General features: G+C 69.6%; 2 protein-coding genes across 2 annotated transcripts in view; one reads left to right on the top strand and one right to left on the bottom strand.

The window, feature by feature from the left end:
- The window catches only part of BOP1 (BOP1 ribosomal biogenesis factor), a 26,045-nt gene extending 11,388 nt beyond the window's left edge, over positions 1-14,657 (top strand). The window contains exons 3-16 of the mRNA XM_077847673.1: positions 1,534-1,614; positions 11,713-11,867; positions 11,965-12,082; positions 12,162-12,263; positions 12,337-12,549; positions 12,625-12,786; positions 12,864-12,944; positions 13,065-13,134; positions 13,217-13,349; positions 13,430-13,610; positions 13,696-13,984; positions 14,080-14,164; positions 14,244-14,351; positions 14,439-14,657. Of these exons, the coding sequence (XP_077703799.1) occupies positions 1,534-1,614; positions 11,713-11,867; positions 11,965-12,082; positions 12,162-12,263; positions 12,337-12,549; positions 12,625-12,786; positions 12,864-12,944; positions 13,065-13,134; positions 13,217-13,349; positions 13,430-13,610; positions 13,696-13,984; positions 14,080-14,164; positions 14,244-14,351; positions 14,439-14,592 (1,932 nt within the window). The 3' untranslated portion in view covers positions 14,593-14,657. The remainder of the gene's footprint in view (positions 1-1,533; positions 1,615-11,712; positions 11,868-11,964; positions 12,083-12,161; positions 12,264-12,336; positions 12,550-12,624; positions 12,787-12,863; positions 12,945-13,064; positions 13,135-13,216; positions 13,350-13,429; positions 13,611-13,695; positions 13,985-14,079; positions 14,165-14,243; positions 14,352-14,438) is intronic.
- SCX (scleraxis bHLH transcription factor) lies at positions 8,605-10,447 on the bottom strand. The gene is made up of 2 exons (XM_077847687.1): positions 9,589-10,447; positions 8,605-8,778 (listed from the first exon to the last, which is right to left on the bottom strand). Exons 1-2 carry the CDS (start codon positions 10,144-10,146, stop codon positions 8,740-8,742), a joined length of 597 nt encoding a protein of 198 aa, XP_077703813.1. The 5' UTR covers positions 10,147-10,447; the 3' UTR covers positions 8,605-8,739.

Raw genomic sequence — 14,657 nt, 5'->3', positions numbered from 1 at the left:
ATGCGGGTACGGTACCGAAGCCGAGGTGTCCCAACCCCGTCCCGAGCGGGCCGTGCTCTGCTGCCACCTGGTGGCCACCATGCCCCCTGCGCGGCACTCGGTGGGCGGCCCGCTGTGTGGGGACCTGCACCCCGCCGCTGGGGTGCGCCCGCCTTCCGGGGGGCCTGCCGTCTCTGGCTCCTGGGCCAACCCAGCTTGGGGCGATGGGGGCGGATGGGGGCCCCGGGACCGTGACTGCCTGCTGGGACCCCGTGACTGCGGCCTGAGGGGCAGGGCCCCTGGGCCCCTGGGGCTCCGTGGCTGGTGCTGCGGGCAGCTGGTGGGAGGCTGGCTGGCACTGGGGACCCCCCCACCCCCACCCGCCTGGGCCACCATGTGCACTGGGAGCTGCGGTGGGCGAGGCTGGAGGGGAGCTTGGGGCTTGGTCTCATGGCCCCCTACCCACACCCTGCACCCATCGGGCTGTGCTGACCCACTTTCGGTGGGCAGGGCTCCCACAGTGCCTGCAGCATGGGGAGCGGGGGTTGGGGAGACATGGAAACCCAATACCGCCTTGTTCCTGGCCTGGAAAAAAACTTAGTCTCCCACCCTCCCCACATTGAGGGAAAAAACAGGCGGGAGGAAGAGCCACCTCACAGGCCTTTGGCTCCTGCCCGGTCAGGGGGAGTGGGGCTCTGGCGGGGGTGCCTCGCTCAGGGGCTCCTGCTCCCGAGTACTTTACTGCGCCCAGGAGTGAGAGGTAGGGGCTGTTTTCCCCATCAGTTCTGGTTCCGGGACACCCGATTCCCCCACCCTGTGAGGGAAGAATCTGTTTTCCAGGTTTGGGTGTGAATGTTCAGGGCACCCACTCACTGACCCGGGGGACACGGTGTGTAGGGCGGGGGCACTCTGCAGGTCAGGTGCCTCTCCGGGCCTGTGGCCGCCTTGGGGAGAGGCTGGCAGCGGGCCCACGGTGGTGGCCGACAGCAGGTGCCACACGCTGCTCTCCAGAGGGGCTGGGTCACGTGTGGTACCCCCTGCCCTGCCCTAACTGGCTGCCACTAAGCGGCCACCCCCATTCTGCTCCCTGACCCTGGGCTCTCCGGGGCCTGGCGGCACTGGGTATGGGCCGTTGGGCCAGGACCCTGCAGCCGGTTTTTTCGTTAAAGGGTGCAGGGGTGGCTGGGCCCTGAGCGGGTGGCTTTGTTGCCAACCTGTTCCCGTCTGGCGCAGGTGTCAACCCTCCCCAGGCTCCTTCCTTGGAGCTGGAACATAGTGGTGGGCCTGGCCCTTGACAGAGCACCCCAGGTGGGGGCGGCAAGGCCCACGTAGACCCAGGGTGTCCCTGGTTTTGTCTAAGGCCCGGGGCCAGGTTGGAGCTGCTGAGAGATTGAGGGTCGCGGGAACCTTGGCCTCAGCTTCGGCGAGAGGGACAATTTGGTCTTCCTGAGCCTCCACGCTCCAGGAGGGGCTGGGGGAGCACGGGGTGGGCTCCTGCCGAGGTCGGAGGGTGTCACTGTGCCGACATAACCGTTGTCCCCTTCTCTCCTGCAGGCTGCGACCCCGAGCCCCAGCACAGAGGTGGCGAGAGCGCAGGGCTGTGAAGAGTATGCGGTGGACAGCTCTGACGAGGAGGTGGGGCTCGCCTCTTCCACGAGGGGTGGGGGGCCTTCCCCAGGTGGGCTTGCTGCACCAGGCAGGGAGGAGTCAGGCCGCCGTGAGGGGCCGCGCTCTGCGCTGGAAGGGCGATTTCGATGTAGGGGTTGGGGACACATGTCTGCTGGAGTGTGTGTCATCGCTGGGGAAGGGAGTGGGGTGGACGTGACACGGTGGACCCCCAGGTGCTCAGTGGAGGCTGTGCTCCTGCTCGGTGGGCACAGAGAGGCTGGGGCAGGGCCAGCTTCCATCTCAGCTGGGGGTGACAGGCCCCAGTGACAAGGGCAGCCTCGTGCAGGGGAGGGGTGGCCTCTGGGTATTGCCCCTCCCCTCGCTGGTGTCCTTGAGGTGTGGACTGACCCGGGGGCCCCTTCAGGTTTATGGCCTGAGGAGACAGCATGGGGGTGGGCGCGAGGGCCCCAGGTGGCCTCCAGAGAACCTGGCGTGTGGGCCATGCCCTGCGTCTCGGCTCCGGAGCTTGCCTGGCTGGGGAGGGCTGGAAGCCGGGGTGCTCTGAGCCCCGAGGGCCCGTCTCCTCCTGCCTGTCCCCTCCCAGGTGTGCCCCGGTCACTGGCAGGATGCGCGCCCCCCCGGGTGCGGCTCCTTGGGCGCGGGCCATGGGGCTGGAGGAGGCCAGCTTTGGTGCCGGGCTCGCGGGGACAGCGGTCCTCCAGGGCTCTTCTTGCTGCCTGTCAGGGGCGTCCCGGGGCCTGGGGAGGCCCGCGCCCCCTCCCCTGTCCGGCCTCCACCCCCACGCTCGCGCTCTCTTGGCAGCGGCTGCAGGAGCCTTGGCCGCCGGCCCGATCTGGTCTCTGTGCGTTCAGAGAACAGAGACAAAACAAAATAAATTGGTTTCCTGGCCGGAGCAGCGGGCCCGCACGGGGAGGGGGGCAGCGCAGTGCGGCTCCCTGCCTGTCTCCCCCCTCCCAGGGGCTCTGGCTGTCGGCAGCCACATCCTGTCGGCTACTTTTTTATATTTGGTATTTTGAGAAATCGATGATGGTTGTAAATGGAGTGCAGAGGCGGGGGAGGGGCCGGGCTGCCCACAGGGAGGCTCCTCCCGCCGGCAGCCGCGTGGGGCTGCGGGGGCTGCTTCCTCTGGCAATGACTATCCCATATGTGTGAGTGACAGGGGGGCCCTGCTGCCGCCCCCCGCTTCTGCCAGCGCAGCCACCGGCTCGAGGGGGCGGCACAGCTCATCTTTCAGGGGCTGCGCCAGGCCCGGCAGATGCTTCCCTCCCCGAGCAGCACATGGGCACCGCGTCGTCCACCCTGATGGGCAGGGGTGGGCTCGGACAGAGGTGGGGGGCCGTGGGGTACCTGCTGCGCAGCGTGGGGCTCAGGGCCCCCAGAGGCCATGGTGTGGGAACGCGCGTGCCGTCGGGGCATCCCCTTCTCCCAGGGTCCTCGGAGGTGGCAGGTGGGGTCTGGACCCCACTGAGGCTCTGGCCAGCAGCAGAGGTGTCCTGGTGGGGTTGGTGCTCCCGGGGCAGCGAACCTTTGTGGAGGCTGTGGCTGGGCAGCCCCGGGGTGGGATGGAGGTGCCCCCGGGCCCCCTTGCCCCCTTCCCCCTCCCCGCCTCTGCATCTGAGGCCTGGGGGAGGCTGGAGCTTCTGGACTGCTGGTCTCTTGGGGGGGCCCCACCCCAGATGTAGACTGGGATTGTCGGGCTCCTGCTCCCAAACATCGGCCTTCCTCAGTCCCCAGATTCACGTCCCGAGCTCCATGGGGGCCCTGGTCCCCAGGATGTGCTGCTGGGCCTGGCGGGGGTCCTGCAGTGGGGGGAGCCCGGCCACTGCAGGCCGTGTGCACCCCACCCCCGCGATGTCCACCTCACTTCTCTCCCACGGCACCGGCACCTCACAGACGTGATCTCATCCAGCCGCCGGACCCCGGGGAGGTGGGGCGGGGGGGTGGGCGCTGGCGGCCTCTGCAGCCCGGGCCCTCCTTTGTTTCCAGCAGCTGGGAGAAACTGAGGCTGGCAGTAGGTGAGAGGTGAGGGGTGGCCATGAACTCTGGTCGCAGGGCTGGGAGGCACCCCGTGTGTTGTCCCCCCCTGCTCCCGCCCCCCCCCCCCCCCCCGCCCACGGGCCAGGCCCGGGTGGGGGCGGGGCGCAGCGCTGGCGGCTCCTCGGCCTGGCTGCGCTGTAACCGGGCCCGCCGGGACGGCCCAGGCCTGTCTGTGCGGAGCCCGCGATCCCTCTGCTCTCTCGCCAAACGGCCGTTAATGGCCTCTCCCAGCTACTGAACCGGCAGCTGCCTCCAGCCTGGCGGCCTCCCGCGCCTCCGCTCCTCCGGCCCCTCGGCCGCCCCGCCCCACCTGAGCGCTTGCGTCGCTGCTGGCAGCGGGAGCGGCGGCTCAGGTTTCGGGCTGTTTGTGGGGAGCGCCGGGCGCCCGGCCTGCTCGTGTGGGCCCGACGCCCCCGCGGCCCGCGAGCCTGTCCCTCCCGCCGGCCTGACCCAGGCCTCGCAGGTGGCCGCTGTGCAGTGGGCGTGCCCCCCTTGACCGCAGCGCCCCGCGGGCCTTCCCTCCAGTTCTGGCTGGGCCACGCGCTTGGGCCCCGAGGCCCGCCCTCCCCCGCCCTGTGCCCTCTGGAGCTCCGGGCCACGAGAGGTGGGGGTGCCCCTGGCTCTGGCAGCAGTGGTTGCAGGGGGTGCGCCGCACTGGAAGCAGCTCCCTCCTACGGGACAGAGCAGGGTCTCGGGACAGAGCAGGGTCTCGGGCCGGGGCCACGTGGCCGCCAGCAGGTGAAGGGAAGACCCGACTCGGAGCCACGTCCCCCCGTTACTGGGGCACGTGGGTGGTGGAGGCCCCAGCCTGCTGCCGTGTGCCCACTTGGAGCCAGTCTCCTTGGCAGTAGGAACCCAGGCAGGCAGGTGGGTGGGACGGGGCCTCGTGAGGAAGAGGGTTTGCCCTGGGGCTGGGGCCAGGGCTGCTCCTCCGCAGCTGCAGGGCCGCCTGGGGAGGGCAAGTTCTTGGGAACGGTGGGTGAGGAATAGCACCTGCACCAAGGACGGGCCGGGGGCTGGCGGGAGCCCTGCGGAGTGAGCTTGTGGAGCGCTGCTGGGGCAGGTGTGCAGCCCTGGGGCCAGGCCCAGCAGGAAGCGCAGCGGCTCTGTTGGAAGCATGGGTCTCACGGCAGGTCTCCACCATGGCAGGTCTCCACCGCGCAGCAGGGCTGTGGGCCTGTGCGCACACCCTGCACTCCAGAAGGGTTTCTGGGAGCCCCTGCCTGTAGGTGGCCAAGAGTCAAGGGGCCCCATGTGGGAATGCGCACTGCACCCTGGCCAGCCCCTGGAGATGGGCGGGTGGGCGGGGGCCCTGGGGGATCTGAGGACCTGGGAGCTGGGGCAGCCTGGCCGTGCTCTCCCCATCCCCATGGAGGGGCACGTGTGATGCCTCGGGTGGGACTGGCTGGTGGCACTTCCAAGGGGGACACACAGATGGAGGGGCAGTGTCTGGGTCGCCTTCTGCAGAAGTGTCCTGCTACCTGACTTCGCAGACGGAAGCGGTGGTCTGATGGAGGAGGTTTGGGAAGATAGCCTTGAGTGCCCCACCTGGCCCCCTGGCTCAGCCAGCTGGCCCGTGGCCCTGTCCCCTGCTGGGGTCCCCCACCCGGCTTTGGCTTTTGCCATGGGAAGAGGCCAAGCAGGACCTGGCTTTCTCCCCTTTGGTCTGTGAACCAGGACTCATCCTCCTGGAACCTTCTGTGGGTTCAGATGCAGCAGGTGAGCCTGGGGCACGCGGCCCAGCCTCCTCCGGGCCTGGAACTCCTGACAGAGATTAAACGCCGCGGAGGAGCGAGGAGAGGCCGAGCTCAGGAAGGCCGAGTGGCGCTCTGAGACAGGCGGGAGCTTCGTGCAGGGGGAGCTGCGCGAACACTGCCGGCATTGTAATCGGAGAGGGGCCAGGGAAAAGAGAGCGCCTGAGCGAGGGCGGCTGACCCCACGCTCCCAGGGGACAGGTGGGAGAGGCAGAACGAGGAGAGAGTGAAGGATTCCAGAGGTGGGCCGGCTTCCTCTCTCGCAGACAGACACGGGAGGGAGGTGGGCAGCGGGCCAGCTCCGTACCTGCAGTTCCAATCTGCGGTCCTGACAGCTGCAGCCACTTTGGGGAGGGGGAGGGGAGGGGCTCATCGAGAGCGGAAAAATCCCAGCCGACACATCAGCCAGTTGTTGCTCGCTGCCTATGTCCGGTGCAGTCTGGGGGGTGGGGACCCCTGCTGGCCTCATCCCCTGGCTTGTCCTTGGGGCACTGCGGCCCCCCAGGAGAGCGGGGAGGGGGGCGTCTGTGTCCTCTGCCTGCGTCTCTAAGCTCCGTACCTGACCTGGAGGGGTCGGTGGGTGCTTGCCCTCGCGGGGTCACATGTGCTTCCTGGCAGCCCACAGGTGCCGAGCAGGGTGGGGGCCGGCTGGCCTGCGGGCGCGGGACTGGTGATGAATCATGTGGTGCCGCCAGCAGCTCATTCCCGGGCCGGGGACAGGGAGCTGACAGCCGGGGCCGATCAGAGTGTTTCCAGCCCAGCTTGGCCCGCAGAGGCGGCTGCCGGCCCAGGGCGCGGGCCGGGCCCCGCCTTTCCAGCTGCCTCTGGGGCTGCACTGCGCTCGCACTGGGGAGCCCCAGGTCTTTGTCCATCCCCCTGGAAGGCGAGGCCAGCGTGCTGGGGAGGAAGCAGGGCCCGCATGGGCAGGGAGCACCTGCCACCCCCAACCCAGCGGCCGTGAGGAGCCCGGTGGACTCCAGTGGGGCCGCCAGGCTCAGGCCGCCCGCCACCCCCAGTCTGGTTTGAATTTCTGGAGCAGTGAAGGGTGACGGAGTGCTCCTCCCCCGCCCCCTCCGCTCCCTCCTGCTGGCTGGCGGGCCAGGCCCTCGCAGCCGTGCTGCTGCTACCGGAGCAGCTCAGGGAGCACCGGGCCTGCTGCCCAGGCCTGAGTCGGCCAAGCTGCAGCCACTACTGGGAGTCACAGGCCCGGCAGCGGAGAACTTGGTCCGTGCGCACCATGCCCCAACGGGCTAGGTCCCAGGGGACCTCCAAGCAGCCTATCCCCTCCTGCCAGCCCCCCACATTCACAGAACCCCCGCCAGGGCCCTTCTGACGCCTCCTCAGTCCCGGGACTCCCAGGGCTGCCCCTTCCTCACAGTCTTCTCAGGCCTTGCATGTTAGCTGTTCCCCATTCTGCCTTTGTCACCTGCCGAGCGGCTCTGTGACCACAAGGTGGGTGCCCACTCGGGTGCTCGGCATCTTGGGGGGCTTCGCCATGGAGGTTTGCATCCCCCACCCGGGCTCAGGTGTGCAGATGGATTCTCCCAGGTGAGGGGTGGGTGGGCCACAGACCCTCCCCACAGAATGTCCCCTGATGCCCGGTGAGGCAAGGAGGTGGGCGCAGGTCCTGGGGTGCACCTGCCTCCCCGGACACCTCCCCCCGGGCCTCTTTCAGCCTCCATCTGGACCCCCACCTCTCGGGGCAGGCGGGCGGGGCAGGGGCTTGCCCTCTCCCCCCTTCCTCTGGCCAGCTGGAGGCTCCTGCAGGATTAGGGAAAGGAAATTTGGGGTTGGGTTTCCCTCTGAATGGAACCTGCCGTGGCGACTTTTTATCCTGTTATATTTCTATCACGTTGGAAGCGGCCCCCCCTCTGGCCCTTAATGGCTCTGGCTTTGAGAGTTTCCTCCAAAATTACACCACCGCTTCCTGCTCCGCAGTTCCCCAGAGCTCCTCTGTGCAGAGGAGGGGGGCAGCTCTGGCCCTGCCCTGTCGGGGTGCCCACGTGGGCTCAGCACCTGGCCTCTCCCTGGGGGCCCAGGAGGGCGTGACAGTGGGGCCCCTGATCCCAGGCTGAGGACTGGGAGGGCCCAGGGCCGGCACCTGGCGCCCTCGGCCATTCCCTGCCCAGTCTGGCCGGAAGTCAGGCTGCTGGCCCGCGGGGGTGGGGGCTCACTTAGTGTGGCCCCCCCACCCCCCACCGCCTTTCTTCTCTGCTGTACCAGCAGAGCTCAAGCCACTAAACCGTAATTGTCACCTGCAGGATTTTAATGGTCAGCCAGCTGTGCACAGCTCGGGGAGAGGGCCTGGAACTGCCCTCCTCACGAGCAGGTGGGGCCTTTGGGGGAGCTGGGTGGGGCACAGCCGTCGGCAGCCAGGGTTCTGTCCACGTGAGCGGTGCTGCAAGGGGCTGAGTGGCGGGGGGGGGGCAGGGGTCAGGTAGGTCCTGTCTTCCAGCTCGAAGGGGTGGGGGAGCCAGGGCACCTCAGCGGAGGTGAGACCCAGAGCCCTGTTTGGGGGCCCAGGGTGGGCACCCAGGGGTGCATGTGGGGGGCTGCCATGTGGCCTGCACTCTTAGGCCCACCAAGCTTGGAAACTTGCTGTGCCAAGCCGGGCCCCTCACTCAGCCTCCCCCGGGGTTTCCACTTCTTGGGTCTCTGCACAAACACTGAGGCCCCGAGGCTTGGCATGATGGTGCTGCACGCTCTGCCCTCCTCGCCCCTTCAGGGATGCCTGGGTGCCACGCGGGCCTCTGGGGTGGAGGCCGGACTGCTCGGTCCCTTGCTGTGTGGCAGGGGCCTTCCTCTGTCCTTCCTTTGCCCTCCTGTCCCTCACTGGTCTCCTTCAGCCCCCAGGCCGGGAGGTGCGTCACTCTGCCTCAGGCCTGGGAGGGGTGGCCTAGGCCCTGGAGGGCGGAGGCTTCCCTGAGAGCTGGTGCTGCTGGCCCAGGAGACCCGGAGATGGGAGGACGCAGCCGGGAGACCGCGCCCCAGGGGCTGCTGGGCTCAGGCCGGGTCCTGAACCGCTCAAGAGGACAGTGTGCTCCACGCTTGGACGATACTGTTTTGTTTTTAATTATACAAAGTTTCCAGACTTTATATTATCATATCAAAGACACAGGATACCAGCACGTAGTGGCCAGAAGAAACCCCAGGTAGGAAGCCAGCACGGAAGGTTCCAGTGGGCCCGGCCCGTTGGGCCAGTGCAGAGTCCTGTCGCTGCTTGTCTGTCCGCCGGCCCCCCGTCGCCAGAGGCGGGGCCGGCCGGGTGGGCGCCCTCCCAGGAGGCCTGTGCCCGAGTCAGGTCCACATGGGCTCTGTGGGTAGCCCGGCGGCGTCGCCTCTAACTCCGAATCGTCGTCTTTCTGTCTCGGTCCTTGCTCTGCGGAGGGAGGGGGCAGTGTCAGGGCCTGGGCTCCGACCGCGCCAGCCCGCACCTTGGGCCTCCCCGCTGGGTGCTGTCTCAGCTGGCGGGTGCTGAACACACCCCTTCCACGCTCACCCCGGCTTCCCCATGCAGTTTGGGGAGGAGAGTACACTGCTGCACTGCCGAAATTGTAAAATTAAATTTCCCAGATGTTCAGGCCCCAGGAGCTCCCGCGTGCTGTCTGGAGAGGAAATGGGGATCGGGAAAAGCCGCGCCGCATTTTCTCCTGCTCACCCTGCTTTTCCGGTGCCACCAAGCCCGGCAGGAGCTGTAAATCACAGCCGGCCGGCACTCCCGCGACGTGGCCTTCTCCCCAGCCCCCACCACCCCACCGGCGGGCCCCACAGGCGCACCCGGGTGTGAGTGGGCAGCCCCAGGGCACGGGCCGGGGCCGGAGGAGGGCTGGCAGGTGCCTGGGGAGCCTCAGGCCTGGGCCAGGGGTCCTGTTCCTTCGGGGACACGGTGGGGGGGGGGCCCAGAGCCGCCTGCACCAGGCCTGGCCCGGTCCCCCAGCCTCTTCCCACTTGGGATCTCCCTGCCCCCTGGCCTCCCAGCTGGTCCTGGGTGGCTCCCTTCGGTCCACGGGTCCCTGAGGACCCGAGGGGGGAGCGGGCCCAGTAGGGCCGGGCCTGGCTGCTGCCTCCTCCCTCCCTGGCCTGGGGCTGGCAGGTGCGGGGGCGGGGGGCCGGGGCCCTGCCCTGCAGGTGTGGGTGGCCAGGGTGGCCCGGACCGTGCATGATGCGTGCATGCCTGGGCGACACTCACCAACTTTCTCTGGTTGCTGAGGCAGAAGGTACAGATCTGTTTGGGCTGCGCGTTCTCGCCGTCGCGGGCGGGGGGCGGTGGGGGCGGCGGCGGGGGGCTGCCAGGACGCGCAGCGTGGAAGAAGGGCCCAGAGTGGCACGGCTGCCCGTCGCCGCAGGCCTCGCCCACGAGCAGCACGTTGCCCAGGTGCGAGATGTAGCTGGACGCCAGGCGCAGTGTCTCGATCTTGGAGAGCTTGCGGTCGGCGGGCTCCGTGGGGATGAGCGTGCGCAGCGCCGTGAAGGCCGTGTTCACGCTGTTGGTGCGGTCCCGCTCGCGCGCATTGGCCGTGTGTCGCTGCCGGGGCTCCCTGCCCGGCCGCCCCCCGGGCCCCGCGGCGCCGCCCCCCGCCCGCCTGCCCCCGGCCCGCCTCCGGGCGCCCTGGAGGCCGCAGCGCGCGGCGTGCACGCGGCAGGGCTTCTCGTCAGAGCCGGAGCTCTCGCTGCCCCGGTCCTCGTCCTCCGACAGCGCGCTCACCTCGGGGTACAGGTAGCGGCCCGGCGGCGCGGAGCGCAGCATGGCGAGGGACACTGCACCCGCCGTCAGCTCCGCCTCGCGCCGCGCATGTCGCCGGCCGCGCGGCCGCCCGGGCCGGGGAGGCGCGGGTCTCGGTGGCCCGCGGTGGCGGCTGCGGCGCCGCGCGCACGTGTGCGTCCCGGGCTGGAGCGGGGCCGCGGGCCGGGCCTTTATAGTGGCGGCGGCCCCTCCCCCGCGCCGGCCCGCCCTCCTCCCCGCCTCCCGGCCCCGGAGGCCGCAGGGAGCAGGGGCCCTCGTCCCTCTGCCGCCTCGCGCCACGACGAAGGGGCCCGGGGCATCTCGCGGCCCGGGCTGGGGGGGGCAGGCCCTGGGGGGACGCCGGCCCCGCAGCCCCCTCCCGCCCCCGCCGCAGCGCCGAGGGGAGGGTCAGGCGGGCGCGACCCAGGCAGGTCCTCTCCTCCTGCTGCCGCCGCTTAACTCAGATGCCCTGGCCGCGGTGCCTGGCCACACCCTGTTTGTCTGTCGGCCTCGCTCCTGTGCACACTCGGGCCTCCCGTGCCAGGCGGGGTGCGGAGGGGCGCAGAGCACCCCGGGGCTGGGGCTCACCCCCCCCCCAAGGCCGCCCCCGACCCCCGTGTGTGTATGGGGGCCCTGGGGGCATGGCCTCCCCGCGGCGGCTGCACGCTCCAGGTCCCACACAGGCTGTGCCCTCTGCCTCAGAGACCCTCCCCGTCCCCTCGCTGCAGGCTCTGGGGTCTGTCTGTGGTTTAGGGGTGGCCGCGTGGACGGGAATCAGGCCCCCCATCCCAGGCAGAGAAGGAAGGGCCGGGGCACGGGGGGCGTGCCTGAAGGGCGGGCTTGCTGGGAGGGCGAGAGTTGGCAGGGCTGGGGCGGGCAGGTGCAGAGGGGCAGCGCCAGGGGGTCCTGCGCTCCTGCGAGGGGCCCTCGGCTCCCTGCTGCGCTCGGCGGCCTCGGGGCCCCTCCCCCTGTGGCCACCATTCAGGAAGCGGCCGCCTGGGCAGCAGTCTCCGTGCTGGGCGGAGGGAGGGTGGTGGCTGGCAGGGGCCTCGACCAGGAATGTGTGTCCAGGAATGTGGCTGCTCTAGGGTGGGGGGCAGGAGCAGGGAGGGCTGGGGGGGTCGAGTGCCTGCCGGGCACGACACAGTGGCTCCTACCTCCCCTTGGACTGGCTTGGCGGGGTCTTCGCTGCGTCCCTGCTTGCGGCTACCCGTTTTTGCCTAAGGCCCCCACCAGGGGAGGGAGCCCATGGGCGATGAGGTCACCCTTGTCTGTGGCTGCCCAGAGTCCTGGCCAAGGAATCCAGGGGGGAGGCTCTGGGGTTGGCACCACTTCAGTGGAAAATGTGAAGGTACAGCTCCGGCGCCTCTGAGGGCCAGTTGTGGGGGGATGGGGGACAGCACCGGCCGCCGTGCCACGTCACACCCCAGGGAGAGGACATGTGTCGGGGTGCCTGGGGACTGCCCCACCAGCCTTGAGGCCCATCCCTTTGCTCTCACTCCCCCACCCTTGCCTGTGACTCTTGGGGAGCTTGAAGGAAGGGGTGGGCATGGTGGGTGCCCAATGCTGACACACTGGCCTGCCGCCCAGGACATCCGGAACACGGTGGGCAATGTGCCCCTGGAGTGGTACGACGACTTCCCCCATGTGGGCTATGACCTGGACGGCAGGCGCATCTACAAGCCCCTGCGCACCCGTGACGAGCTGGACCAGTTTCTGGACAAAATGGACAACCCTGATTACTGGTGAGGAGGCTGGGGCAGGGCCTGGGTGCGGGGCCTGGGTGCGGGGCGGAGGTGCTAGGTGCTGGGTGCTAGGTGCCAGCTCTGACTGGGTCCCCAGGCGCACGGTGCAAGACCGGATGACGGGGCATGACGTGCGGCTGACTGATGAGCAGGTGGCCCTGGTTCGGCGGCTGCAGAGGGGCCAGTTTGGGGACGTGAGCTTCGATCCCTACGAGGTAGGTGGCAGCGCCTCGCCCTGGGCGTCCGGGGTTGGTTGCAGGGTCACGGCCCACATGTCCCTGCTTGTGCCCGCAGCCGGCTGTGGACTTCTTCAGTGGGGACCTGATGATCCACCCGGTGACCAACCGACCTGCTGACAAGCGCAGCTTCATCCCGTCCCTGGTGGAGAAGGAGAAGGTAGGCGCAGTCGCCGTCCAGAGTTCCCAGAGTTCCCACATGCGGCCCACACTGACCCGCTCTGCGCCCGCAGGTCTCCCGCATGGTGCACGCCATCAAGATGGGCTGGATCCAGCCTCGCCGGCCGCGAGAGCACAGCCCCAGCTTCTACGACCTCTGGGCGCAGGAGGACCCTGACGCAGTGCTGGGCCGACACAAGATGCACGTGCCCGCCCCCAAGCTGGCCCTGCCCGGCCACGCGGAGTCCTACAACCCGCCTCCTGAGTACCTGCCCAGCGAGGAGGAGGTGGGCCTCGCGCGGGTGGCAGGAACGGGCGGGCCTGTTGGGGCGCGAGCTCCCGGCTCACCCCTGTGTCCATAGCGCCTGGCGTGGGAGCAGCAGGAGCCGGGGGAGAGGAAGCTCAACTTTTTGCCACGCAAGTTCCCCAGCCTGCGGGCCGTGCCGGCCTATGGCCGCTTCATCCAGGAACGCTTCGAGCGCTGCCTCGACCTCTACCTGTGCCCTCGGCAGCGCAAGATGAGGGTGTGTGCGGGGTGGTGGGGCGCCTGGGTGGGGGCGCGGGAGCTGGGGCGGGGTGACCTCATGCTCTCCTATCCCAGGTGAACGTGGACCCGGAAGACCTCATCCCAAAACTGCCGCAGCCGCGGGACCTGCAGCCTTTCCCCACCTGCCAGGCCCTGGTACGGGGGGGGGGGGGGGGGGGGGGGGGGGGGGGGGGGGGGGGGGGGGCGGGGGGGACGGGGACGGGGGAGGGGGAGCGCCGGGGAGGGGTCCGTGGCCTCACTGCTCCTTCTCTGTAGGTCTACAAGGGTCACAGTGACCTCATTCGCTGCCTTAGTGTCTCCCCAGAGGGCCAGTGGCTGGCTTCAGGTGAGCCTGCGGCAGGGACGTTGCTGGCTTGTGGGGACGGGGGCGACGGCCAGGCGGTGAGGGCCTTGTTTGCTGTACCCAGGCTCTGACGATGGCTCGGTGCGGCTCTGGGAGGTGGCCACTGCCCGCTGCATGAGGACCGTGCCCGTGGGGGGCGTGGTGAGGAGTATTGCCTGGAACCCTCACCCCACCATCTGCCTCGTGGCCGTGGCCGTGTAAGTGCAAGGCGCAGGGGGCGCCGGGGCAGCGGGCACAGACCTGAGCCTGACAGCCCGCCGCTCACTCCCGTCTGCAGAGAGGACTCGGTGCTGCTCCTGAACCCAGCCCTGGGGGACCGGCTGGCGGTGGGCGGCACGGATCAGCTGCTGAGCGCCTTCGTCGCCCCCGAGGAGCCCGCCGAGCAGCCTGCCCACTGGCTGGAGGCCTCCGAGGAGGAGCGGCGGGAGGGCCTGCGGCTGCGCATCTGCCACGGGAAGGTGTGGGGGCTGCGGGGGGGAGTGGTGTAGGCTGGGGTGGGGGGACAGACGGACACTCCCACTGAGCCGGTGTTGCCTCCCGCAGCCGGTGACGCAGGTGATCTGGCATGGGCGCGGGGACTACATGGCCGTGGTGCTGGCCGCCGCGGGCCACACACAGGTGCTCATCCACCAGCTGAGCCGGCGCCGCAGCCAGAGCCCCTTCCGCCGGAGCCACGGGCAGGTGCAGCGGGTGGCCTTCCACCCCGTGCGGCCCTTCCTGCTCGTGGCTTCGCAGCGCAGCGTCCGTGTCTACCACCTGCTGCGCCAGGAGCTCACCAAGAAGCTGAGACCCAACTGCAAGTGGGTGTCCAGCCTGGCGGTGCACCCTGCAGGTGAGGGCTGGGGGGGCAGGGGGGTGAGGAGGGGGCCGGGAGGGAGTGAGGGTGTGCGTGCGCGCCGCAGGTCCCACCACCCCATCTGCCTCCAGGGGACAACATCATCTGCGGCAGCTATGACAGCAAGCTTGTGTGGTTTGACCTGGACCTCTCCTGTGAGCCCTACAGGGTGCTGCGGTGAGAGCGGGCACCAGGGGTGGGGACCCTGCCCCCCTCCCCCCCGCCCCACCCTCACCCACCCACCCCTGCACCACAGGCATCACCGGAAGGCCCTCAGGGCCGTGGCCTTCCACACCCGGTACCCACTCTTCGCCTCTGGCTCGGATGACGGGAGTGTCATCGTCTGCCACGGGATGGTGTATAAGTGAGTGCGGCCCACGGCCTGCCTGGGGTGGGGGTGGTGGTGCTGGGGGGGGTTCATGCTCTTGAGCCCCTCCCCTCCCCCCTCCAGCGACCTGCTGCAGAACCCGCTGCTGGTGCCTGTGAAGGTGCTGCGGGGGCACACGCTGACCCGAGACCTGGGGGTCCTGGATGTGGCCTTCCACCCTACCCAGCCCTGGATCTTCTCCTCCGGGGCCGATGGCACCGTGCGCCTCTTCACCTAGAGCCGGGCCGCCTCCACAGGGCGCAGGGCTGTGCGGGCGACCCTCAATACACGTGTTCCCCCCGA

The sequence above is a fragment of the Canis aureus genome, chromosome 14 (assembly GCF_053574225.1).
Source record: "Canis aureus isolate CA01 chromosome 14, VMU_Caureus_v.1.0, whole genome shotgun sequence".
Taxonomy (NCBI): Eukaryota; Metazoa; Chordata; class Mammalia; order Carnivora; family Canidae; genus Canis; species Canis aureus.
Note: the sequence above shows the minus strand (reverse complement) of the source record. Positions and strands in the feature narration are given on the sequence as shown.